General features: G+C 41.0%; 1 protein-coding gene across 2 annotated transcripts in view; it reads left to right on the forward strand.

Moving 5' to 3' along the window:
• Psd3 (pleckstrin and Sec7 domain containing 3) overlaps positions 1 to 6,220 on the forward strand; it is a 373,120-nt gene extending 366,900 nt beyond the window's left edge. For both annotated transcript variants that reach the window (XM_032918497.1, XM_032918495.1), the window contains one exon: positions 4,730 to 6,220. In XM_032918497.1, the coding sequence (XP_032774388.1) occupies positions 4,730 to 4,945 (216 nt within the window). In that variant the 3' untranslated portion in view covers positions 4,946 to 6,220. The remainder of the gene's footprint in view (positions 1 to 4,729) is intronic.
• The last annotated feature ends 6,879 nt before the right edge of the window (positions 6,221 to 13,099 follow it).

A 13,099-nucleotide genomic window follows, 5' to 3' on the forward strand; every position in this document is an offset into this window, starting at 1 on the left:
TACAGAGGGGGATGAACAGAGGAGTGTAGCAATGGGGGATGGGGAACTGGGAGTAGCCACCAGATGCCAGGAAAGCAAGGGGCTCCCAGGACCCGACAGGGATGAGATTAGCTGAAATACTTTGCTCTCTATACTGGGATTTTAATCATACTCTGGAGCCTCTTAGAATCTCTTAGAAACTCTAAGACATTCTGCATACAGTAGACATCCAGGAAAAGACTAAGAGAATTCAGCCATAGAGAGCAAATGAGTAACATAAAACTAACAGTAGGCTTAATATTCACTGACATAATGTTCCTTATGTAATCACATTGCGGCCAATAGCAAAGTAAAGTCTATCAGTGAATTATTGACTATTCAGAAAAAAAACCAACAAAGTTATAGCGTACCACAATTCATTAACCAAGTAATCTTTTCATAAATATAATTAAAACAAGAGGTGCATTAGTGTTCAAAAAGGCTGTTTTTGATGCTTGAGATCAAGATGAATGCTATTTTATTATTTTGAACACAAATAATGGAAAATTGACCAACTTTTTTAAACAGTATAAATATACTTACATCTCACTTTAAAACAAATATATGTGGGTGGTCACTGTCTGCCAAATGCTATCATGGTGAATGTATATAATCGTTCTAAATTTCTAATCTGGAGAATGATGACTTTTATTTTCACACTTATTTTATGGCTTCAAAATGACTACCTTAGTTGCAATCATTGGGTTTATCACCTGAGATCAGAATAGCATAATGGTTTTCACAGAAATGCCCTAGCATTATACATACACATACATATGTATGTATACACATACATACACACACACACACACACACACACACACACACACACACACACACACACACACACACATCAAGGGCCAAGGCCAGGGCATATAGCCAAAGAGGAAACTGAAGGCATGGCAGGAATTACTGGTTGTGATGCAGAGGAAGAGAGAAGACTCACTCATATGCTGTTATTGGTGGTGCCAACTATTACAAGCGTTGTAGCATGTTGTATGCAAGTTCCTCAAAGCCTACAATCCCACTCACTCCTGGATGTGTCATTGGAATCAGTGTGTCAGAGAAACATTTTCATCCATGGGTTTATTTAACTTAATGATAGCCTAGATAAGGGATCTCAACCTAAGTGCCTATCAATGGATGGACAAATGAGTAGAGAATAGGTATACTGTTATATTTTATATTATAACCTTGTATATGTGTATATCTTACTCAGGTATAAAATATGAATGGATATTTGGTATTTGTAACAACATAAATGGAGCTGGACACCATCATTGTTACATAAATCAAGCATACCAAAAAATCCCATATGTTAAAGACTTGATCATACAGATGTCAAAAACAGAGTCATGGTTACCAAAGCCTGAAAAGGAGCTTCCCCTTTGAGGAAGGGACTTAAAAGATAGCTGAAGGAAGGAGGGATAACTTCTCATGCTCTGCATGGTAGCATAGCTCAGTTGATAATATTTCATTGAGTATTTAGCAAGAATAGAAAGGATCTTGACTGTTCCTAGTACGATGTCTAAGGTGACACTTATGCTAACAACTATGATCTAATCATGCACATGTGTCTGTGCATTGTAATGTCACACTGTATCCTCAGAGTGTGTACAGTAAAATGAGTATGTACTTTTGAAGAAAGTGCTTTTGTAGAGAGTATGGTCTTTCTGCCTCTTTTCCCTCCATGTTTCCTGAGCTATACAGATACAGGGACTGTGATATAATGGGTAGCTTTGGACCTGGGTTCCCCATGATATGTTGCTCTCTGCATGGTGTCCATGTCTGGTTTTCTGTGATTATCTCCAGAAAGTGATGTAATTTGATTTCAATCAAAAAATGAAGTAGAAAATAAAGAGATGAGTACAATTGTTCTTCCCAATGGATTATTGTTTAAGCTTTAGTTTAAAACTTATACTGCCTAGTTTACCCTAGGAAAATCTATGAAAATCTCGTCTTCCAAGAAAGGAAGACAGAAGAAAATCACCTCTCAAAGAGGAGGTCAGTAGTTAGAAGTAGAGGGCACAGTGAAAAATGAAGAAAGGAGCTTCGCGCAGAGTTCTCTTTAATCAGAAAGGAGGCAAGCCATTTGTGAGTTCATATGCCTGCTTTTATTTCCTTGTCTTGCTTCCTCTAACAGCAGAGCAGTCCTTTCCTCTGGTCCCCCTTCACCCTTCCCTCTGTCTTTTCATCAGAGTAGATGACTCATACCTGACCATGCCTCTGTGCTGTGCTCCCTATGTTTTGGTTAGCTTGTATGATTGACTTGTGATACCTACATTGTAGTGGAGCTGGGAGACACATGATGAAATGCTTTCCTTCCTGCACTTTTCAGGTAAACTCTTAGTTGTCTGCTGCCAATGATAGGGACTAGCCCTATCCTCTCCTTCATCCTTTCTATGGCTTACAGATACACTGTCTTTCGTATCCCTTCACTGCATGAGTGTTTCAGTTCATGGAATAGTGTCTCACTGTAGACTCAGTGGCTTCCTGAGTCTATCTTTAAACTGCCTCTAAGTCACATATACAAGATCATGTACTGAATGAAAGTAATCTTTCCACAATTTTAATTTTGCCACCAGGACAGATTATAAATTCTTGTAATAAATGTGGCTGTAGAGCCAGCGTATCAGTGGGTTTTATGTAGCTTGGTCTTATGATTTGGGGACACATGTAGTAATATGTAATGCTGATGACCTTTTGATCAGCAGGGCCCTTACTAAGCTCTCTTGTGGCCTTCGGAGCTAATGTTGAGCATGTTCTCTTTTATTCTGAAAATCAAAATATTTATCAGTGATAGTGCGTTCTTACACGAAGAAAGTTGTGGTTTATCTTTATGAATCTGGGATGTGGGGATTTTTAGAGTTGGATTCAGTTCATTGGACCAGAAAATAATCAGATATTTTCCTCTTTTGGAGGGATCTTTTCATTTTTCCCTCAGGTATAGCATGTTTTCCTTTCGTCTCCATACACCCTTCCCCACATCACATGGTAACAGCTTTAGGAATCACATCAAATGGGGGGGGGAGGAGTAAGGCTTTGGAGCTAGAGAGAGGACTCAGTGCTTATGAGTGCACATTGCTCTGGAAAATTCAAGTTCAAACACCCATGACGGGCAGCTTATAACCACCTGTAACTCTAGGACTGTCTCATGCCTCTGGCCTCTGCAGGCGCTGCACTTGGGTACCAAGGCTCACACATATACGTCATTAACGTAAATCTTTTTACAAAGAGTGCGGTTATAGAGCTGCTGAATTCTGCTCTGATGCCAGTCCTAGGAGCCTCTCCCAGGAGCTCCCAGCATCCCTTTTCTGTTTACTTGTCTCTGAAGTATCACATGCCCATCCTAGTTGTTGGAGGGGCTGGGCAAGCTGCCATCTACTCTGTGTCAGTCCTCAGGGACAAGAAAGAGGGAATTGAGAATAGCTTTTAATTGGCCAACCAACAGTGTCTGTGAGTCCTTCCTACAATATACATTCGTATGTTCGTTTCCAGAAAGAAACTGTTTGCAAAGTGGATTTTGCTGTCAACCTTGCTTGGAATCAAATCAAAGTTTTCTTCCTATGCCTTCTGACTTTGAGCTTCCCTGGGCTTTTTTCCTTAGAAGTGAAAAGGGAATAGTAATGTTACAAGTTGTATATGAATTGTGTGAATAACTTCATGTTAGGATATTCATGAGGACATTCAGTGAATGTCATCACCAAAGCCAGTGCCGTGCTCAGATGCAGAAAGGTTGACCAGCTAACAGGTTTCTCACTTTGAGCAAAATGATCTGGAAATGCAGCCCTTGAAGCGGATGTATACAAACCCTTAATCTGATTAGAAAAAAATCCCGAAGGATATATAGTCTTAACAGCATTTGCCTTCCTGTTTGGAAAGCCTGATATGTGGTGTGCTCTTTTTTACAAATAAAACACTGTAGTGCTTATCCAGAGTCCTCACGTGTGGAAGCAGAGTGCTGAAAAGCACATTTTGACTAGACTGTATCAGATCAGGACTCTGTAATTTTCAGTATGTGCATGCAACAGTCCTAGACAAGTTACTTGGACAGAAACAGCACTGTTGGGGCTAGGATAAAACAAAGGCCCCTGTAGTGTTTTCAGTGATTAGAAAATAAAATGTCATAGCACAAGAGAGATGGGGAAGAGGAAGAACGGGGCTCTCTGAAACACGGATGCCATTCCTTACACAACCAGCCACAAAGGAAATGGTGTAGAATGAGAAAAGCACCAGAAAGCAATTCCATGGGCTGGGAGCCTCATCTTGTTTCCAGGTAACCACTCTTCATACTCTTGAGCCTGAGAATTGTCTGATCTTAGAAGAAAAGCAGTGGAAAGTCAGAATGGCTTCTAGAATGAATTACTGTCTGACAGGGGACTGGTAGCTGGATTCAGAGTGGAAGAACTATCCAGTTATTCTCCTCATGCCCAGACCCTCTTGGGCATGTGCATTTCAGATGCATGGACTCTCTCTACTACATTGGCATTTCTTTAGAATCCAGAATAAATGCTAATGAAAATTCTAGGGTAATTTCTTACCCTAGAACGAGTCAGTCGTCATCTGCAGTTACAAGTACAGGAGTAATGTCAGCTTGGGATAAAGTCAAATATTCAAAAACTTATTATGTTGTATGTAGAAACATACTAGGTGTGCTGTACACATGCAATTGTAAACTGTACTGACCACACTTCTCTGATTTTGCCTTTAGAAAACCCGTTATGAAATTTATGTCAGCATTCTGAAAGAAGGAGGCAAGGACCTCCTCAGTACCGAGGGAAATGAACCAGTGGGACTGAAGAAGTCACACTCAAGTCCTTCCCTGAACCCAGATGCATCTCCAGTCACTGCCAAGGTCAAGCGCAACGTCTCAGAGAGAAAGGACCACCGACCTGAAACACCGGGCATTAAGCAAAAAGTTACTTAGAATCCATCTGCGGCCAGGAAGTGCTGGTCATGGAGCAAAATAGGGTTTTTCAAGATCTTTCTGGTAATCCGTGAATATATTTAAAAAAAACAGTCTGTGACTAAACGGTGCATTAGTAACCTTTCTATTGTATATTTTTGTTAGTTTCTGTACAGATGTCTTTGCTCTTGAGTTCCTTGCTTTGATGATTTGGGCAACTTTATAACTAATGCACCTTTTGTGAGAAGGAGAGGGCTACGGATGCTTTCGCCTTCTGCTTCCTCTTATTTGCACTTCTGCACAGTTATTTTATGTGTTCCCAATCAACTGTTGTACTTTTTTTTTTTTTAGGTTTAAATTTTTAATCCATTGTGAAACACATAACTGGACAAGCATTGTGCTTTAGTAAATCCTAGACTTTACATGTGAAATCCTGCCCAGTCACGGAGGTGAAATTGAAAGTTCATAGTTGCTCACATAAAAATGGCAGTGCTGGGAGTCAGGTTGTCCCAAGGTGGGACACTTCTGCATTCATCCTGGCCCCTGCTGTTGGTGCTGGACACAGGACAAAAGGGAGCATGAGGATGACAGGACTGGAGACCTTAGGGAGCACAGGAGTTTGACTCTGGTGTGCATTCCATTCAGCCATGCAAGGGAATTCAGAAGTGGAGTCATCTCGCCTGAAGGGAGGCTGAGGATGGATTGATACCAAGCCACTTCTGCTGTCTAAAGGCTGGTGTGGCAGTAATCAGCTCTTGGGGAGCCGCAGCAGTAGGATGTATGGTCCGCTATAGGAATGGTACCTCACTCCCATGGGATCTAGACTAGGAATCAAAATCATCTCTGTGGTCGATACCTTTCCACCCAGGAATAGATTCATTTTTAGATAGATGTGCAGGCATAGATCATGTCCTGGTTGAAACAAAACACTGTTGAAAATTAATACCACCCCCACCCCTTTTTTTCCTTTTCTATATCAAGACCAATAAGGAGCAACACAGCTGCGGTCGTTCATTGGGGTCAATGGCCGTCAGACTGAACGTGAAGTCAGTCTGAGCACAGGGACTGAGGCTGGAGGGAGGTGATGATGTCTGTGCAGCTCCTTGGCTTCTCCTCACCTCCAACTCTACAGCCGTCTTGCTGGGTTGCTGTGAAGATGCTCCTGGAATTATTTGTATACAGTTAGTCTTATTTTTCCCTGTATTCAAAACAGTTTCCGCTTGCAGTCAAAGCAGTCCCTTTAAAATTTGAAGTAGTTAAGTAGAATATTGTCTGTGGAGGAAGAGAAAGGCATAAAAGATGGGCTTGCTTCCTCTGTGGCCGAAAACTCTCCAGTTTCCAGCCTTGAAACTGTGTTCTCTAAAACTACTATCTTCCCACCAAAATATCTTCCAAACCAACAGGATAACGTTTAAATATCCTTTATCCTCCTTAAATATTTTCTCTATTTCTACTTGGTTAGTTGAAGGTACTATGACCAGAGAATCAGCTGCTCTTGCATGAATAGCATGATTCTAGTAAGTTAGAGAAAGCCTGTTAAAAACTCCTGGTAGTTTATAGCGGCATCTCATTAGGAAGTACTAGCATTTAGTCACAGGACTGTATTAGCCTGTACTTCTTTCCGCTCTGTACATGCCCACCTTGCTTGTGCCCAAGTAACACTTCCCACCAATACGGTAGCCGCTTGCTTCATGGTGTTTTGCCACACTACTGGGAAAACCTCCTTAGACTTCTGTCTTGTTTAAGTAAAGGCAGTGATTTAATTTATATTTCAGAACCATGAAGCGAATATGGTAGTTAACATTGTGGTTCCATATACCAGAACTGTTTCATAGCTTCCTAGTGAATCCAGTATTTCCCAAGCAAGTTGCCTTTCTTCTAGAAGGTGAACTATTGCTGTCTTCTTTTTGCCTAAGTATTTGTAATCCCTGAAGGGAAAGGTACCAAGACCTCTGAGTCTTGAGCATCATCTTTAAGCATCAGTAGCTGAAAAACAGTTGACATGTCTAAATGTGTTTGTCCACAGTGTGCGTCTGTATGTATAGAATGTCTGTGTGTACTTATGTAGAGTATCTAATGTACATTGAATGGTACCTTGCTGCAGAGTTTCTGACATGGAGGATTGTCTGGGGAATACCCTTAGCATTAGCTCCACCATGCTCCTGTTACAGGACTCACCAGTGTTGTCTCCAGAGCTTCTGGACATGCTTATAGATAATCAGATGACAAAGGCACTTTTAAAGCTGTGGACTGTTCTGTCTGCATCACTTATCTTGAAAAAATAACTGAAGCATTCTTTTGTGAGTCAGAACCCCAGCCTGCCCTAGAGCATGGCTGTCTACCTTTGGGGGATGGGCTAAGAATGTGTCTTCCCTGAGGCCTCTGGAAGGACGCTGCATTCTCTGATCTGATGGGACTCTGGGGGCCTGGCGCATAGACAACCCCATTTCTCCCACAGTATTGAGTCCTAAGAAGTGGAAGGTGGTCCTTTGTACAGCTACTCTAACCTGTTGCCCAGTGCACGGTACAGGGAACTCTTGTCCCCCTCCTTTCCATGGTACTTCATCCGGCCCCACCTCTACATACTGTCACCCCTACCTCAGTGCCCTGGAGTCTTGGAATTCCTCTCCATATGATAAAGCATTATCTATCTTACAATAATACCTTAAATGATTCTTAGTATTGAAAATACCAACAAGTCATGAAAAGACTTTGATGATAGCTTTGTTGAAAAACTGACCATTGAAGTACCCTTGTATAAAATCTGTGTATATCTTGGGCTTCACCCCTACCTCACATGCTGGCTTCTAAAACGATTTAACAGGAACCCAGTTTTAAAAATTCTACTCACAGTCCTTGTTTTATTGGTATATCATTAGCATTTCTGAAAACATACTTCCAAAAGTATGTATAATTTAATCTAACTCTTGGCAATGTCTAATGAAGTCAACTGTTACTTATATATGTCTCCATTATTCCCAATGAAACCAGCATGTGGGAGAGTCCTCTGGTAGAGACAGTTTATAGGTTGTATGTAACTTTTTAAAGTTGCTCTTAGATGGACCCCTTTTTCTCATGCAGCGATCGTGTGACATGTCTAAGCTGCTCTGTGCTCCTCTGGTGTTTTCTTTTCCCTCATCCTGAAGGTAAGAACTATTTCCAAGGCAGATGTAATGTGAGGGAATTGGTTGTAGGAGAGGAGGACCTTCTGGGTTAGGCTCTACTGTGGGTTAGGTTGGAAATCGAGAGCAGGAAGGCACACCAGTTCTTCCTCACCTACTTCCCCTTTCTGTATGAAGAGCAAGGATGAAGGGTCACCCTCTGAAATAAGGAAGGCCCAGCTAGAGATACTCATCATCTGCCCCTTTGATTAAAGTCGATTTCCAATTGTCTTCCTATATAAGAGAGAACTTAGAGGAAGTTAGCTATACATGGAGTTTTAATTCTTTGACATTTTTTTTTTTGTTAGTCATCAGTTAAACCAAGCTTGACATCAAGTTTCTTAGTTCTGAACATCTAAATTTTTGTGGTTTAGCTCTTTTGGATTCAAGATTTTTTTCAGGTCAGCAGCCTCCTTGCTGGTTTTAGTAGAAAATGATACCATTGTAGTTCCAGTAGCAGAGTATTTTCCCTGTAAAGCTCACACTAGAGCCAAAGCAGAATCGTAGCATCATTTAAACACAGGTTCAAGAACGATAATGCATCTCGGGGTCTGAGGTATCTGTTCTTGTTTCAGAGCATCTGGGTCACTCAGACAGAAACAGACCAGTCAGTTTTGTAGACAGAGGCCAGGCTGCTGGTGAATCAGCAGAAGCCTCGCCACCCATTTGTCATCTGCTATCATCACGCCATCCAGAGGACTGTAACCCACATAAACTAATCCCTGACGTACCCAGGGGTCCTTTGTCACTGCACTTCCTTCCAGACTCCTTCTCCACCCTTCATACTTAGCAGGACTGATATCTGAGGTCATTCTCCTTCTGCATCTGTAGTGGCCATCTTCTCACAGTTGGCTCATTGCACGCGGAGGGAATGTCAGCAAATACTTGAATCTGCATGGCAGTTTGCTAACTGTATGCAAGAGCAAGGAGCAAGGAGTCCAGCGAGTTACTGTACATACAGTAGGCTTCCGTAGGTCTGTGGGCACTGCCTTTGTAATGTATATGTATATCTGTTGTAGGGGGAAATACTTGTACAGAAAGTATGTCGTATGTCAGAGGAAATGCTTTCTGTCACCAATGTTGTATTTGTGATATTTATAGTTGTATGTATGTATGTGCATCAATGTATAGATTGTGCATCGGTATATGGTATATATATATATGTGTATGTTGAAATTATTTTTGTCCTTTAACAACCAGTATAATATGAAAAGAAAGTTTAAAAACCTCATAGGAATGATTATATAGTACAGTTGTTGAGAGTTCATATAGTGGTATCATTTTATTAAACTTAAATTCAAATGATATTTTGATTAAATTTTTTTAGTAAGACTTTACACTAGAAAATTCCATCTTTAAGCTTTGAATTACCAGGGCAAAAGTGACTTTAAGCTAAGCTTGTGACTCTATTGAAGTGTACAGTGTGCAATACAGTGAGAACTCATGATGATTTGGGAAATACAGAGGCTGAGGGGAAAGGCCGCCTGTGCAGTCTTAGCAACTTTAGTATTAAGAGCACTTAACGATAAAGCAGAGCTCATAACTTAGGGCTGATTACAAACGGTGATGCTTTCGAGCTCACGTTCTTTATTGTTGTAATTAGTCCAGAAAAACACATAGCTTTCTGAAGAACTCAGTAAGTACCCAGTGTATCCTTTATGTACTGGTGTATATTTTAGCGTAGATCACTCTCCTGGTGCCACCTCTTTACCCTCTTTGATATAAAAAGAATATCACAGATACTGAAGTCTATCAGGGCATCCCAAGATCGGGTACTGTATTCCAGGTTCGCAGTTGCACAAATTAACAGCTAGTATTATAGGTAAAAGGACTATAGGAACAGTTAGACCTTATTTAATATTTTTATACTTCGGTCTCTTTTTCCTGACTCTCCCCAAAGAAGAGCCGCTGGCCTTAGTTGTTTAACGTTCTTGCTTATATTATAAAGTGTAAATAGTAACTAAAGTTTTATTAACCAGCATGTCGGGTATATTTAAAGCAGCGACTGAGTGTTGGAGTGTGTGATTGGGCGCAGTGTCCGTTTGAACACACTGCCTCATGTCTTCACGTCTGAGTCAGAGAACTGGAAGTGTGAGGTCTGCGACGCGGCTTCAGCCCCAGGCTCCAGGCCTGCTTTGGCAGTTACACCTGAGTTCAGTTTTTATTAATCCTTGGTCTCAAATGATTTTTTATAAATTTTATTTCCCAATTTTGGTTTTATGTGTGGTGGGCTGGCTCTGTGGATAATCAGCAGGGCTTCTGCAAGAATAGTTCCTTCTAAGAATTACTTGGAATTTGCAGAAAATGCCACTGATTTAGAAGCTGAGTAGTAGAATTAAGGTATATTTGAGGTCATAGCTACTTGAAAAGTTTGAATTTTAATATGAAGCCATGGAAGTTGTAAAGCCAAGTAATCATTTGACATGAATAATAATATTCACACTAGAGAGTATATATGCACATTGAATTTTTATGTTGTTAGGATACTTTTTAAGCTTTAGGAATAAGAGTGTTAGACCAAATTAAAGTGAAGGGGTGAGCTGGCTGTTTTCCACTTGGGGTAGTCATGTATTATTAAATCTTTTCCTAGGAGAGCCAAAACTGATTAACTGTTCCTTAGGTGTTTAAGGAGAAAAATCAATAGGCCTAGAATTCACACACACACACACACACACACACACACACACACACACACACACACACAGAGAGAGAGAGAGAGAGAGAGAGAGAGAGAGAGAGAGAGAGAGAGAAAGTTTTAAGCTATACAAAAGTATGACATTAAGACATTGATCTTGAGTGATGACTGGAGGCAGTAGAAACTGTATCATAGATGTGTTCCAAGAACCAGGGGAAATGATCGAGTGCCAGTGTCTGACTCTGAGAGGGGGCAGGGACAGATGCTGTGTCCTTCTACTGGATACCAACTTGAAGACATTCCTGTGACCCACAGGCAGTGACTCCAGAATCCCCCACTAGGGCTCTGCAGATCATTCTTTCCAGAATAGAGTGTAAAGGGAGAAGCCATATTACCTTCAGAGCCCAAGGTGTGGTCTGCCTGCCCTGGCTTCTCAGCTATAGGTGACAGAGATTGCACTGGAGTATGCTAAACAGCTAAGCACTTGTCCACAGACCAGGATCTAAAGGATAAAAATGGGCGGGAACCCAGATATAATGCACTTTTGCAGGGGAGAGTTCAGCTCTAACTGGTGGTAGTGTGAAAGTAAGCACCTTGACTTCAATTTGGAAAGCACTGGTCAATGGAGAGAACTTTGGAGTTTCCCTATCATCTATATCAGTCTTTGAACACACCCTCAAGTCCCAGCCTCAAGGCTCAATGAAGGACCACACAGCAGGTCTGAGGCTCACTGCTCTGAGCCCTTAACACAGGGCAGTGGAGAGCAGGGTGATCTTCCCTCTCTGGAGCTTCTCCTTGGCCTTCTTCTCCCACTTGGGCTTCTGCTCAGCAGCAGATATATTCTGGGTTCCATAAGGAATTCAGCTGTCCCAGTGGCTTGACCCTGTCAAGGCAAGATATCAACTCTGAGGGTGATCCAGCCATGGAGGAAGAGAGTGTGACAAGATCCGCAGTTTGAAGCAAAACTGTGTTTGGTCTTTTCAAGAAACAAATGGGCACATTGAGTTCTGTTCAGTGTCAGAGGATATCTTTCCCTTTGCTCCCAGATTTCCAGAAATGGATAATGTTTTCATTTCTGTGGGAAGGGTCAAGAAACATAAAATTGCTCAACAATGCTTGCTTCCCTTGAGAGTTGTTGAGCAAAGGCCGATATGCCTCCCTGCGTTCTCTTCTACCTCAAGATTTTGGAATTCAATTCTGGAACAGAAATTTATTTACACAAGAACCCTTGTTGTCAGCCTTGGTTACTGTGGGAGTTACATAAGGGCAACAGTCTGTATCTTCTAAGATAAACAGGAACTGGGCTTTGGCGGCCTATTGACCAGTTTATATCTAAATATAAACTGTGGCTCCAAATGATTGGCAATAACATTCTTTTACCTTCAAAGTTTTCTCCATCAGTCATTTCTGTGGCGGCACAGTTCCAATGTCATATGCCCCTGCAAATTGTGAAAGTAATTAGTGACAAAATAACCCTCCCCCCTTTCAGTGGCCAAACTGTCAGCTGTAGCAGAGCTGGGAAAGCGAGTACCACACCACGTACTGAAAGCCTGTTCCTTATCACAGACTGGACTCAAGAAATGCCATCTCCGAACGATGGCATTCAAGGTGGTAGTCGTTTGAATGGAACAGTCATCTATGTGGACATTGTTAAAGTGTTTTAAAGAATATTTTGAAAATTAAGTTTACATTTTACAACTGCTTTATTTTTATTGAAACAATTGTATATAAATATTACCCTCTTTCACTGTTAATTAAAGTAAACCTAGACCTTGTAGACAAGTGGGTCAACTGATATGTATAGAAGCTGTGATGTAGACAATACCTTTCTCTCTTGTGTAAATGGTCATAAATATAGCTGTCCCTGTGTTTTTATAAGTTGAGGGTATTTTGTTGTTTTATAACAACAAAATTTATTGCATTCGAAATGGTTTTTATGTAATAGAATCATGCAAACAGTGAAGGATTATAACATGGTATATGTAAATGTATAAACTTTAGAAAGAAATAAATACAACAAATTTCAATCGTTTTGGGAGAATGTTTTTATTTGCTTACCTATACAAGTTGAATAATAATTTTAATAGTTAATAGTACTATACCCTGTGCCTTTCCATAAAAGGACAAGAGTGGGGACAGAGACATGGCTCAGTGAGTAAGAACACTCGCTGTGCAAGCATGGCAACCTTGCGTTTGGATCCTAGAGCTTGGGTAAAATACAGGTTAGAGCCATGCATGAGCCCAGTACCCAATGCTAACACGGTCTGAGACGAGATAAATCTCTGAGAGGTGTTGGCTACTAACCTAGATCTGTCTCAAAGAAATGAGGTGGAGAGAAATCTAGCAGAGTATTTGACACCCTCCTCTGATGTTTATGTG

The sequence above is a fragment of the Rattus rattus genome, chromosome 13 (genome assembly GCF_011064425.1).
Source record: "Rattus rattus isolate New Zealand chromosome 13, Rrattus_CSIRO_v1, whole genome shotgun sequence".
Classification (NCBI taxonomy): Eukaryota; Metazoa; Chordata; class Mammalia; order Rodentia; family Muridae; genus Rattus; species Rattus rattus.